Below are 14855 nucleotides of genomic sequence, written 5' to 3'. Positions count from 1 at the left end.
TTGGCTCAGGCTGCGTATCTGTTATCCCCAAACTAAAATGGAACTTTCCAGACCACTTGCACTACAATCTCTGCTGGCATTAGAGTTCAAAGGCATAGGTTCCCAAATCTCTGATCTCTGTGATGGACATATTTATTGTCCCTACAATTCAGTTTTGAGAACTCTGTAGAATATATCTACATTATTACAGAGAAAGAAAAAGAAAAAAAAATACAGAGATGTTCCCAAAACCAATTCTTCCCCACTTCAGCTAGCACATTCTAAAAACACAAAACTATAGATACTATAGACAAAACTATAAGGACAAATTTCAGTTTCCTATTAGATTTTTTATTACTTTTAATTGCTTTGAGGGGTTTGGGGGGTGCAGGGAAGGGGATAGCCCAGAGTCCTGGAAGGAACCCTCTCCTAATACCTGTGCTCCTTCCTTTGGTATTATTAGCCCTCACAAATTTGCCTGGTTTCCCTCTTCCTTTTCTTACACTGGGAATATCAGTTAACCAGTAAGGTGGTGAGGCTGATATTAAACCACCAAGCCTATACTATTAGTTTTGTCTCCACCCTGTGAAATACCACTCCAACTGGGAGATTAAAACCACTGAACAAAATGGCAAATAATTCTCACATTTAATATGGAATTTGCATTCTTGACAGCTGCAGAGAGAAGGTCAACCTTATCCCATTACTACACAAACTGTAGATTTTCCGTATCAATGGAACAAGCAAAGTGCAGTGACTTCTGAAAATTATTCACTGCCCAGATGTTAATGTGTGCTCCTTAGAATTGCAGATTTTGGTTTATCCAACATAGTTTAACAACAATAATAGTAAACTAATTTCAACAGAGGGATTTAGTGAGAGGAAGACAGTAGAGCAGGAACAATCAGTTAAGCTATGGTATTCTAACCTGTAAAATTTTTGGTATTTTAATGACATTTCTTACTATATCCTGCTTAAAAATTTACCTTTCTTTCAATTCTGTTCTTAAATAGATTTTATATATTCTAGGTAAATGCTACAACAATTGATGGTGTGACACCTTTATTTAATGCATGTTCAAGAGGCAGTGCAGCCTGTGTTGAGCTCCTACTAGAGTACGGTGCCAAAGCTCAGTGGGAGTCCTGTCTTCCATCACCGACTCATGAAGCAGCCAGCAGAGGTAAGAGAACACCCGCTGAACAAACACGGAGCAGTTGCCGAATATCTCAACAATAACATTAAGAAATGTGTTTGGTTTTGTCTGTGAGGCAGCTTACTGAAGCCAAGCAAACCCTGTCGTGCTTTGTACCAACAGGTCACAGTGACTGTCTGGAGGTGCTGATATCCTGGGGTATAGATGTTGACCAAGAGCTTCCTCATTTAGGAACACCTCTGTATGTAGCATGTGTTGCACAGCAGATCCATTGCATTCGAAAGCTGCTTTATGCAGGTATGTAATGACTTAAAAATGTTACCAGTTTGTAAAATAAGCACACTGTACTCACCTTTGAAGTGAGGTGTGCTATGTCAATGAAACTAGAACCTTTGCTTGCAGGGCTCTACTTCAAAGTTTGTTCTGTTATTCATGTTTTCGTACAGTAACTTACCATGTCTTTCATTTTTTTGGTGGCATAGCAAGGATAGGAAGGAAAAAGGAAACAAGACCAATAAGAATGGGTATTCAATACTTTTAGCAACTACTACAGCTTTGTAGATGTTCATTTTCTGGAAGAAAAATAAAGGTTAAAAAAATGAGTTTTATATAGTAATCATTGAGCTTTCAACAGGACTATTTTAGCGCCACCCGTTTTTGTTCTTCGGCATGTTCTGATTGATGTTTTTACAAGGCATAGAGGCTGAGTTGCAAAGGGAAGCGGTAAGGTAAAAGGCATTTGATCCAAAATTTCACAGTATTTATTCAATCAATGGGAAAGAGATGTTGGAGCCTCACTCTGTTTCAGGACAAATCCAGGGACACAGTCAGCACAGCTAAAGGATCATTTACTGTGTTTCAGGTGATAACATACAGGGCTTTTGTGTCCTGCAGCACAAGGAATGAAAATGTGTATATGAATAATAAGAGATTTGCCATCATCATGCCAGAACTGGTTTTTCTAATTAATTGCAGTTTATTTAGAATTTAAGCAAGCAGTTAAATTGTTTCTCATCTCGTCAGTCTCCCTGTATCATTAACTATCCTATGTCATGATTTTTATGCTTAAGAAAGTGTAATTATAATACAGAAGTATAATTAGCAGATTTGGGGATTCAAAAACTATCATACATTAAAAAACGGTGACTGGAGCTCTGAAGTAGAAAAGAGTACATAAATTGAGAATATAAGTAACTACTTATGTCAATCTGATTTTTTTCCTATTTCATCAGTTTATGAGAATGTATTAGAAGTCCAAAAGCAAATAGTCAATGAAATAAGCAAGAGAATGATACCTTAGAAGCATTCTCAAATTGTTATTACTAAGAACAGTGAGTTAGTCAGACTTCACGTCTAATTGCTAGGCTTCTGATACTACTGGGTTATAATCAAATGGGAATTAAAAAGGCAAAAATGGTTGATTAAGGGAGAAAAGTTGGTACAGAAGCTAATTTTTTGTCTCACAAAATCAGCAAAACTCTCAAAAATCTGGGGTTTTATTCTGCTGTAATAGTCTAGAAAACTGTTGGGGCAAACCCAGTTTTAGGGAGATTAACAGCTTGCCTATAGGGGAAACGTCTCCAAAGCTACAAGCTAGTTTTGTTTAACTCCTGTATGGATAACTTCTTCTTGAATATGAATCTGTTATTGCAAATTAATTTAGTCCATTTTAATTTAAAATAAATTAGCAATTTCTCCTCAATACAAAACTGTAACAATTACAATTCTGTGAATTGGGAGAATGAATGGTTTGGAGTTTTCTCCTGTGAGCTTTCCTGACTGCGTAATCCACCTTAATTCAAATTAAGTCCTTTATAGAAAAATTCCTGATAAAGGTTGGAAGAAGAGTTAATTTCAAACCCTTTGCCAGCTTCAAACATGAAAAACTATTAAGCATCCAAGTTAGATTCCTTCTTGAGTTGCTGTACTTAGAAAACTATAAATACTAAACTGCAGTTTAGTGGTTCTTTTTAAAAACTTAAATAAAGAAAGTATGTTTCTATGCAGTGTATTTTTTTAAATATGTACAAAATGTACTTTTTTATAATTAGGGCAACAATGATGCTCACATGACTTAATATGATGTTTCTTTTCCTTCTTTTTATCAAGTATTTTCTTTTAAAATCTACTTGTGCTTAGATAATAAAACCTAGGATAAATTTACAGGTTCAAAAAAGCCATAATGATACGATTAGCTATACACTATGCAATAAAATTAATAAAATGTCTATATTCACTGCAGCATTCTAGAGCAGTGGGTTTGGGCTTTTTTGTTCATTTTCTAACATCATCTTTACTCAGACAATTTTATGTGCATCTACCCACCAGGTGCCAATGTGCAGAAAGGAAAGCATCTGGAAACGCCACTCCACGCTGCTGCCCAGCATTCTAGTACAGAGATCGTAAACTTACTCCTTGAATTTGGGGCAGACATAAATGCCAAAAATACAGATTTTGAGAGGCCTGTTGATTTAGCTGCTCCAAGCAGTTTAGTGGAGAGACTGCTGCTCCTCCATGAAGGTAAGCGCTGTGTGTGTGTGGTTTTGTAACTATAAATACTCTTAACACTCTCTCCTGAACCCGCCCCCTCCCAAAATAACCCAACAACCCATGTTATAGAAGCAAACATTGTGCTTTATGAAATGAATATATTAACATTCAGGTAAATTCCTTTCTAACTATAAAAATACCCAGTAATATTTTGTTGTAGGCCAGAGCCTCTTGACCAAACAGCATCAGGATTTATACAAGCTGAAGAAGTATCATCTGATGTTTACTGGGTGTTTACACAATTAGACATTTAAGCTGCATTTTTATTGGCTGTTACAGACCTTGTTAAAATGAAGCAGAATATTTCAATTTTAGATTAGAAATATATTTAGTTTCAGCCAGCTGTACAAATATTTTTTAAAAATATATTTTTAAGTGCATATAAAGCACTTTATTTTGATTGTTAGCAAAAAGTATAAGTTTCATTTTCTAAATTTACTGAATTGTAGGTATCTGGAAAATAGGAATTGTCACTTAAGAGTCCCTTAAAGCTCTTAAAGGTCTGTTGCCTTAGAGAGAGAGAGGGAGAATATCCCAAAGGGAACTAGATTTTTTCACACTGGCCCATGTTCAGTGTAAAAATAAGCCACGAGAGAAAGGTGGGAAATAAGCAGAGGAACTAGCGCAATAACCGTGGGCATGTCTTTAGAGGTGTACTCGAGTAGCACTGATTAATGTTTTCCTCCTCAAAATATCTCTGTAGTCTGAATGCTGCTAAAAAACCCTCTAAAACCAGTTAGTTACCACAAAATTACCAAAACTAATAGGTTTTTAAAAAGCCATAGCAAAGTTTTAAAAATGAAGCTGTGTGAAACATATATCGTTTTATTGCCCAAAGAATTCAGCAAGTTGTTCATTTGAGGGCAGCAGAGCTAGTAAGACTGCTAAACTTGGTCGAGGATCTCAGGGTATTTTGCCTGCTTGTTCCTCTTGCAGTGATGCATTGGTAGAGCAGCTTATAGTGCCACAGCGTGTGTTTCACCTGCTCCGTGAATAAAAATAAAACCTGCAGTTTTTAAAGTTGTTGACATCAGGTATTTTCCTGGAGCAGGTTTTTCATTTTCAAAACAGAAATGATTTGCTGACCTGACCTTGCTTTTTTGTGTATTTCCCTGATTATTAATAAGCTTTCAGCCACCCCAGGGTTTGAGGGCAAAAAGGCAATGAAGGAAAGGAAAGGAAGGGAGGAAGTAAGGGAGGAAAGAAGGAAAAGGACAAATTTGCAAAATGCAAACTTGTGGTTTGTTAGGTTCTTTTAAGAAATCCCATTATTGTGCAAGACTGTGGTAAAACAACACACCAGCTTTTATAGTTGTATAATTAAACGCCTTCTTTTTTGTTTGCAGCCACACCATCTTCTCTTTCTCAGCTTTGCCGACTGCGTATACGAAGCTACATTGGAAGAGCTAGGCTGCATCTTGTCCCACAACTCCAGTTGCCAACAATACTGAAGAATTTCTTACAGTATAGATAACGTAGATAACATAGTGATTAATCTTAGAAACTTGAATAACGAGTACTTTTTCTTCTTTCTGTTTATTGTACACTCTATCTAAAGAACTGCTGGGCGGAAGAAAAGCCTTTTGCATTTTACTTAAAAGAATAAATACCTTTGACACCTGGCGTTGGTATATAATACTAATTGGGAGCCATTCAGCAACTGGTACCAAGGTGCTAATAAGGCTGAATTGATTAAGTGTGCTGATACTCTGGGAAATGTTTATATAGCTTTAGCTTAACACTTACTAATTAGCTGTAGTGCTGTTAATTTCAATTTTATTTATACTTTTAAAATCTGTTTGACACACGTGATCCACAAAGAGTTTCTTCATAATTATTTGTTAAGTTTGTCCATTTGGAGTCATTATTTTATGTGTTTTTAAATTTTTATTTTTTGTGTACCTAGAAATACTTAGTGATAGGTGCACTATATTCATTCATAAAAATAAACCAAATAGATATTGAATTTTTTTCTTTTTCTTTCTTTTTCATTAATGACAGTGAGATGTGTCCTTTGTTTTTTCTCACTGCCTATGCTGTGAGTTGAGATTATGCTGCTGTGACCATAATCTTTTTTTTTTTTTCCAGCCACACTCTGTTTATAGATTCTCTGTTTATTAGTACTATTCGTAACTTTAAAAATTCCAGAGCAATATTCCTCAAAACCCTTAATGCTGGGATACTTCTGATCTCCTCTTGTAAAACAGAATTACCTGGGGTCCTTCCTTATCTTTTTGTAATGATGATGTATCACAACTCCTGGGCACATTAAGTAATTATTTGCCTCAGAGAAATGCATATATTACTATATAGTATCTGTGCTGTTTCTGAGGGCACATAGTGGGGATGTGGATACTGAATCTTCAACCTCAAATTCAGAGGCAGATGCAAAGCTCCAGAAATACATCAGTTCCCTGTATGAGGACAGGTATCACTCTGAAAAAGGACTTTATTTCTCTTGCTGTCTACTTTATAAACAGTTACTCAGCTCCAGAAATCTTGTTGCAGATTCCCAGAATACTCTAGCAGGAATTTCTGTGTTCAGGTTAAAATTTTGTTGCTCAGCCCGCTAGCCAGAGAAGGAATGCTGACACCCCCAGGGACACATGAGAAAACCCAGAGGATTTCTGCCTTGCACATGCCCCTGCATGGGGACGCCTGCCAGTCAGGTCGAAAAAATGATCTGACCACTGAAACTCAGCGCTCCTTCTCTCGGCCTTTTCATTGGTCTTTCTTTGAGAACACATTCCTTCCTCAGTGACTGATCCCCAATTCCTGAAAACCAAAGCATGAGACGCCTGAAAATTTACCGCTTGCCCTCGGTGATTCACCCTCCTCCATTCCTTTGCAGGGACTCCTTTCAGTATTTATTTTCCTACTGGAAAGATGCTAAGTGAGGAGCTAACTATAGAGGGAGTTCTCATAGAGAAGAATGCTTACTCAGTTGCTAGATTATATCCACCTAATAAAAATGCAGCTCTCTTGACACTTGCACTTGTTAAAAGCGAACTTAATTTGCTTTTGTTCCCTACAAAAACTCTAGTGAGTGCCTGTCTGGAGTCTCTGTAAAGTTACGTGCAAGTAAGAGGAACTGCTTAGGAGTCCGTAACATACGTACTCGGTAACAGAGCAAGTTGGTTGGCTTTGGTTTTCATCCAGAAATGAGTAATGTGTATGTTTGTGTACAACAGCATCACTGTGTATTACCTCAAGAAACACTTTCTACTTAGAATGAGATCATTTAGACTCCCACCTTCAGGTGTGCACAGCGCTTTTCAAGCTCGACTCGGGAAAAGTGTCATTAAAAAGCACTCTCCTGTTCTATGCAATAAGATTGGTTGGCAGTGAGCACAGCTATTAGACAAAACACCTGTTTGAAACAGAACTAGATGGTGTTAGAAGTTCTGCTGAGATTCACATCAGAGCCCAAGCCACCTCATCACAAATAGGTGTGTTCATGCCCCCTTGGCATTTGCAATGTCTGTTCCCACCGTTCCCACCAATCATCATCTTCATAGAGCAAACAAGACCATCTTCAAAGTTTACAGGTATTCGGTGCTACTTTCTCTTTAATTCTATAGCATGGTAGACTAGCCAGAAGAGTAATCCAGAGCTAGTGTACAGTAATATTATGACTTCTATCTCAGGCAATATGCAGCTCTCGGCATAATCTTTAATCTTTTCGCTACCAGATAATTATATGAAAATAGAGTCACTTTGGCAAGCTGAGCCAAGCTGGATGGAGGCCTCACTTCTGTTACTATGTAACAGGAACAAACAAAATAGGGAATGGATGTTGCCCTGGCAGGACTATGTCCTGGAACAAGGTCTGGCAGATCACACCAGGCTAATGCCACATACCAGAAATACATGGTAATGAAATACCTGACATTAGCATTTGGTAAAATCCTTTCAAAAAGAAAAAAAAAGATTTCTTGTTTAGACAGAAAACATATGGAATAGACATACATATGTATATGGTGCAGCCTCATCACCTTTCCCAGCCCTACAAGTGTCATGCTCTGCACGAGCAGCAGAAGCTCTGGTGTGGGAATTCTACACGGTGCTAACTAAAAAGGAAGGTGAGTTGGTGATGCCTACAGGTGGGTTTCATCGCTGTTTGGTACTAGCATTTAGTACTAGTATTACTTGATATCTTGATATTGCTTTTTATATCTTCTCCTCTTTTGGCAAGAAATAGCTTGGTTGTAAATGAAAAGTGTGATTTAAAGTGAAATTTGACTCTGGAAAAAGAGTTTGAGAAGCTTAAACTGAGCTGATTGATTGAACTCACAGGCCTGGATAGTGGCTGCTGCTTGGTTCCCCTCAGCTTGACCAAAGAGCTTTGACCAGGCTATTTAAGATGATGTCAATTCCCCTGTTCTCAAAATGAAAATAATTATATGTTATAGAACTCTGAAAACTAAATAACTAATATTTATTTTTGTTTAATGTAATCAGTTCTTGAAGACTTTTTCTTTTTCTTCAGAATTAAAAAAAGACGAGGAGGTTGATTTTACTGACTACTATTATCAGGCCACACATGGTTGCCAGACTGACAATTTCAGAGGTTATCAAGAGCAGCATTAGGCTAAGAGAAACAACGATGGAGCCCAGCGTTAACATAAATAGAAGGTTAATGCCATTTTTAATATGCATGTGAGAGTGAAAATGCAAGAGAGGTAAGAGGATCAACATAAGTGGTTCTGTTGGTGGTTTTTATTTTCTTAAAAAGCAGAAGAGTGGGACCCAGAGCTTGGGAGTCATGTTTTACCACAGCTACAGCACTAAGGGTCAGAAGGGCAACTGAAGGTAGTGAGCAGCAGCCTTCCTTCCAGAGAGTGGCTAGGTCGTTGTTGAGGAAGACGGAAAATTGGCTGGACTGTCATATTCAAAGGGCTGTGATCAAAGGGTTGTAGATGATGTCCAGCTGATGGCTGGTTACAAGTGGTTTCTCTCAGGGATCAATTTTTGGGCCAGTATTGCTTAATGCCTTTATTCATGACCCGGGACAATGGGATGGAGGAGCAGGACCCAGGACAGCAGGAGAGTGACTGACACGCTGGAGGTCCCTCCAGGTTCAGAGGGACTTCAGCAGGCTGGAAAAATGGTCTGACGGGACACGGCACTCGGCAAAGTCCGGTGCTGGGGATGGAGTAACCCACGCACAGCACCAGGCTGCGACTAGTTGCTTAGAGAGGATGTCTGCAGGAGAGGATGTGGGGGTTCCTGATGGACAACCATGTGAACAGTGCCCTTGCAACAGCCAGAGACAGCAGCATCTTGGGCCGTGCTAGTTAGGGAGGGTGTAACGCACCAGCACTTTTGGAAGTGATTCTGGTCCTCTTTATGGCTCTTGTGAAACCCAACCTGGAGAACTGTGCCCAGTGTTGGACCTCTCAGTACGAAACATACATTAATCTACAAGAGGAAGACCAGGAAAGGCCACCAAGGTGGTCAGTGGGCTGATGTACAAGGAGCGGCTGAGGAGATTGGGTTTGGTCAGCCTTAAAAGTAGGTGAAGTGATAACGCAGTGATTTCCTTCTTCTGCTAATTTAGTTAATTTAACTTATGATGATAATTAGGGTTAGGAATCAGGTCAGTGATATTATCAGGTGGTCTTCAAGAGTAAAAGGATATTTTTTTAAATCAGTCAAGTACCATTTATAATTTGGTTAATTTTAATGTTCTTTGTTACTCCTCTCTTCTGTAAGACAAAATATATGAGCTTTTTTTTTTTAAAAAAACAACAACCAAACCCTCCTGTATCAATCCATCTTCCAAATGTTTGCAAGTGTATCGGTCTTACTGCAACCAGCTGAGATACTCTGAGGTCTAAGGAGATCATTTGCCTGTCTAGTTTTATCTCCTCTGGCTTGCAGGCCACTGCATTTCACTTGAATTTTCTTACATTCAGCTTCTTAACCAGCATGTTAACTAGAGCACATCTCTTTGGAAGACACTCTTTTCTTTCACAATTAAAAGACATCATGGCTGTATCAATAATGTTTCCCAAATGAGATCAAGTCCTCTGGTTTGCTTCATTTTGGAGCCCTTTTCTGCAGTCCTGTGTCCTTCTTCAAAGTGCTGTCACCAATATGGAACTTGACATTCCCATCTAAGTCCCTTCTATGGCACAGGCAAAGGTAGAAAATCTTGTCTTCTGTTTTTCTAAGATATGTAACGTTGCATGTCCTGGCACTGTACAAGGTCTTACAGCTTCTTGATATCAGCAGAAGTTGCAGGAGTAAATAAAGCATATGCAAAACAGAAGGCAGACATTAAACTTTAGGTCAGTTGGTCTTTTAGCTGCATCTTTATAATTTCTGAAGAGAATAAACTATACCTATTGACAGACATCAAATGAAAACTTTGTTCTGGATCATCAGAATGATGTGTACGATCACGGGATGTCAGAAGCTGTTTTTTCTTTTTCTTCAGTATAGGACCTACTTTGTCACATGGGATATTTAACTGACTTAATGATTTTACTCTTCGAATAGTTAGAGTTCAAATTCAGCATGTGTGGTTTCAGGACATACTGTGTAATCTCTGATCATTCTATTTCATGCTTAGATATGGCTTTATGCATGTTATGGCCAAATTGCTGAAGCCATCTCATGTAAGGTTTTTTCAACGTATGCATAACGTTCAGTTTAAAAAAAAAGTGCACTTCTACCATGCAATCTGTTAAAACCCTTCTCTCTAGAGGGTTTGTTTCATTTTTTGAGCTGCACAGTATTCATTTTATACATCTGCCAACATCCTCTGGGTGTCAGTCAAGTGGCAGGAGGGAAGGGTAGTAACTGCAAACAAACTAGGAAACTGTACAACTAACTCATCAGATGCTTAACATACTGCTGAAATGAAGAACTTGTGATTTTTGCTTTAAATAGGAGTTTAATACTAAGCCAAGTTTGGGACAACGTGCGGTTCGCCATTTCTGTTGCTTTACATCCTCTGAGAACATAGCTCACATCCCAAAAGAAAAACTTTGCCACATCACGTAGGTTTTCTTCTTATACCTCCTAAGTCTTCATTTTTTTCATATTGTAATGTTATGTGATTTTATTTTTGCTATAAAGGCAACAAAGAGATTTTGTGTTTAAACTTTGAAGACAAAGAAAGTTTGAAGGGGGTTGCCAGTACTTTTTATTTTGTAACATAAAATTGCATTGAGTTTTTTGCCAGGTGTCGTATCTGTAGGAACTATTCTACCATCCAAGAGTGCTTCTATTAGTTTCCTCAGAGCTTTGATTTATCCTGGATACTTTCACCATACAAAAACCAGCTTTCCTCCCTCCAGTTATGTAACCGAGATCTTAATTTTGTTGCTGAGTGTGTGACCTGGCAGGCACTCCCAGCCTTACCTAAGCAGTAATTCCCACAGCACTGACGGACATTTTCACCACGTAGGGAACAGAAGATGTGGGACAGGGAATGGGGGACCTGGAGATCCAGCTCTGTAGCAAGTCAGAGTCCTGTTGGCAGGTGTGATGCTGAACCGTGCTGGGGCCCTGCGTACATGGGTATCATTGGATGCTGGTAGCAAATGGATTAGACCAATTTTTCAGGTCTTTGTATGTATTTTTCCCCTTTTCCTGCCAACGATTGTCCACACTGGTTCAAATAATCATACCCTCAGAAGATGGTAGTGCTTTGGCTCTATGGCTGTGTGTGCCTTCTTTCACTGTTTAGCTAAAAAACTGTACACTAACTTTAACTAGAAGTTAACTTTTAAATTATGGAGTTTTAATACTCTGAATCTTGAAGATTCAGCCACTGTTCCCAGTTCCACCCCTGCCCCCGTCATGTATCTAGATTCTTCAGAAAGAGGCAAAGGAGGTGTTCACTTTAAAGCAGACCAGGTGAAACAAGCCATCAGCTCCTGTGATGATGGGTGCGTCCTACCTCTCAGGGCACCACTGGAAGGATCATGCAGAGAATGGAACCTTGAAACCCAAACCCCCTTATGAGCACAGAAATGTGGACTGCATGATCAACAAAAAGAAATTTAAGTTTACGGTCTGTTAGGGAACAATTCTCTTTAAAGCCAATAAACTGAAAACCTCTTTGAAATCATATTCTGAAATACAGCTTTTGTTATTATTAGTTTCTGCAGTACTGTAATTTACTTCTTTCGTAACATTGCCTTGCTTCCTTTTCAGCTCCATTTCTTCCTAGAGCTGGTTGACTATTTCACAGGGGAACTTTTCTGACACAGATGCTACTGATAGAACAGAAGCCACAAGGTGTTAATTGTTGCATGTGAAATTTTCACTAATCCCAGATTTAATTTCCTTCCTAAGTATACCTGCAAACGTCAAGATTTTTTTTTTATTAAAACTAATGCCTATTCTGAAAAAGGTATCTAGATACAGCAGTTTAGTTGTCTTCTTTTCTGTGTAAATAATGAAGGAAGTTTCTTGTGCTAGTGTCATCTTAAGTTGTTGTAATTCTGAATTTAGATTATTTTACTCAGTGAAGAAATTCAACAATATGGGTTTAATGTGCCATATCTCATTTTAGAGGTAGTCTTTACAATTGCAAGAGTTTATAGCATGACAGTTTTTTTTTATTGTTTTGAAACCCATGTATAAAAGTCTCATATGTGACTGCAGTCTGTGAAACTTATAGACACATCAGTGACATTGGTCTGATTCAGAACAAGGAATTTGATTTTGTAGGGATAAAGTGATGTTAAACTTAACGGAGATTTAACAGTAATCAGAGAGCACTAGCTGTATAGCTTGATAAATTTCTTCATTCAGATAGAAATAGGACTTTTACAGAAGAGTCAAACAAACGTTTGAAGACAAAGGATTCTTTAATATTAAGGGGAAATATCTGTATTTGACTAGCTGTGCCAGACAATGAAGTCACACATTAGCAAACAATCTGAAATTACTTTTGAAAATGATGGACCTATAGTTTGACAGTTGCAACCACAGTTGTAGCAGTGGACACAATTATAACATTTTGTGCCGCTTCCCCTCACTCACCACATGGGTTACGACTACCTTAAAGAAAATGCAACCTCATTTTATTCACAAAAACTGATACCTGATGGATTCCTGATACAAAAAGCTCCCTTTGACTTAATTTTTGTATTTCAGCGATGAGAGAGTTCTTAATTCTCACTCTCTAATTTAAAGAGGGAATAGATCTGTCTAAGATGCCATGTTAAGGCACAACAAACTGACGCAGCTATACTATATGTTGCAAGATTGTGACATATCAGTAAAAATCCTTAGGACACAGCAAAAGATTTTAAATACAGCAGAGTGGCAGCTGAGTCACTCCTTCAGATCCCAATCATCAGTCACAGGGCTGCACATTCAGTTCTGCTCTCACACTCCGCGTCAACAACTTTTACGTACAAGGCTGTAGGATTTCTGTGCTAAAGGACAGCTAGGCTTTCATTTGACAGAAGCGACACATCAGATACTGACTGCTGCAAAACCCTTTCAAAAACCGTGAATTTTTATTTCTGAAATCCAACTCTCATTCCCCGAGCTCCATAGGCTTAAACACAGAGTAACAGTTTCCAGACAATACCTGCAGAAAGTACAACATTCTGTTCCAGCACCCAAATATGTACAAAAATGTTTTAGTACAGGTCACAAAACAGGCAAGCTTTTTTCTTCCCCTCAATGTATTCTCACACCACAAACCCTGTAATAATACTCTAGAACATTGACAGAATGAAATTTTAATTCTTTTAAACAGGGGGGAGAGGGGGGAATTTTTATTTCTAAACTCCATCCCACCTTTCTAGCATGGTGACGTTATTTGTAGTTAAACGAGGGCAATGCTTAACAAGGGCAATGCTTACCTATGTATTGAGGATTTTGTTCCACAGGGTCTGCTAAGAAAGAGCTGATGTCATTTCCAGTTTTACAACAGTTTCTGTTGTAAACAGTTCTCTTCTGTAAACAGTTCTACCAATTTTTAATTGCAACTTCTTTCCATTTTATGTGACTATCAGGATTTTAAAATTTATTTTAAAGCAGCAGCAAAAAACATAACAAGAGATAAAGCAGATTTCTGCTTGTGTGCCATCAATTAAGCCAATAAAGGATATTATAACTGAGGCATCTTTTCTACAGGTAAGTAATTCTGATTACAAGAATTTATTAATAATTATTAATAAGTTTTGTCTTATGATTAAATTCCATACTATACACAGCTTTAAAATTTAAATATTCTTAGTATTCTATTGCCATATTTTTCTTTTCATTTGAGCACAGCTTTAGTAAATAAAAATATATGCACAAGTATTTACTCCTGGTCTGTCATACCATATGTATAACTAATACAAAAAGTAGAAAGAAAAAAGTATTTTAAATGTACATATTTAAATAATTTGAATATATCTGCTGTTTGTTCCTTATAAACCCTTTGGTGTTTTGTTTTGTTTTGTTTTTTAAAAAAAAGTTTTATAAATATATTCTAGCATCCAGTGAAAGTATAAGGGGGACAGTTGCGAAAGATGAACTTACTAGAAAATAGAATTTTATAATCTAGATATTCAAACTTATATAAACAAAAAATTAGTAAACACCTTTGTACTGCTATTAAAGCACAATAACTCATGGCTGAAAAAAAATCACCTAAGCACTTTTAAAATTTTACTTGTGCTATAGAATCCTGTGTGTAAAAGTTAGTTAAAATTAAAAAGACGGACAAAATGTGTGAAACAGCCACAGGATTCCAGCCATTCTAAAACCAAGTTGCAGTGGTTATCAATGCAGTCATTCTAGTATGCATTTCAAAGTGTGTTTACGTGTTTCACAGTTTGTTAGCAATAGTCTGATAATGTGCAGATAGTTCCTTACTTCCTTTAGAAGGCATCTGTTTACAGAGTTGACTGAAATACGTCTGTCTCTATTGGCTGATGACACTATTCTTATTTAAAAAAAGACATGGCTGTCTATGAAGTTAGGACTTTTTCTTCTTTGGATTCTCAGATAACTTTTTCTTTGGATTATCAACAAACATTTGTATAGAAATCCTTTTCTTGTTCTTGTTTTACAATTTTCAGAGTCCAAGTAATTGCCCTTCAGGAGGAGTCAACTGCCATCTCTCTGTCCTCTGACAACCTAGGTTAAATCAGTGTTAAACCCCAGAGTATTACCTTAAGCACTACAAAGTACAGAGGAAAACACTTCA

At 37.6% G+C, this 14855-nt stretch overlaps 1 protein-coding gene across 2 annotated transcripts in view; it reads left to right on the top strand.

Moving 5' to 3' along the window:
* Positions 1-5644, top strand: part of ASB5 (ankyrin repeat and SOCS box containing 5) — a 28826-nt gene extending 23182 nt beyond the window's left edge. For both annotated transcript variants that reach the window (XM_009865300.1, XM_009865301.1), the window contains exons 4-7: positions 1009-1159; positions 1295-1429; positions 3461-3652; positions 5029-5644. In XM_009865300.1, coding sequence (XP_009863602.1) covers positions 1009-1159; positions 1295-1429; positions 3461-3652; positions 5029-5156 — 606 coding nt within the window. In that variant the 3' untranslated portion in view covers positions 5157-5644. The remainder of the gene's footprint in view (positions 1-1008; positions 1160-1294; positions 1430-3460; positions 3653-5028) is intronic.
* Positions 5645-14855: the final 9211 nt, after the last annotated feature.

The sequence above is a fragment of the Apaloderma vittatum genome, unplaced genomic scaffold (genome assembly GCF_000703405.1).
Source record: "Apaloderma vittatum isolate BGI_N311 unplaced genomic scaffold, ASM70340v1 scaffold7772, whole genome shotgun sequence".
In the NCBI taxonomy this organism is placed as follows: domain Eukaryota; kingdom Metazoa; phylum Chordata; class Aves; order Trogoniformes; family Trogonidae; genus Apaloderma; species Apaloderma vittatum.
Note: the sequence above shows the minus strand (reverse complement) of the source record. Positions and strands in the feature narration are given on the sequence as shown.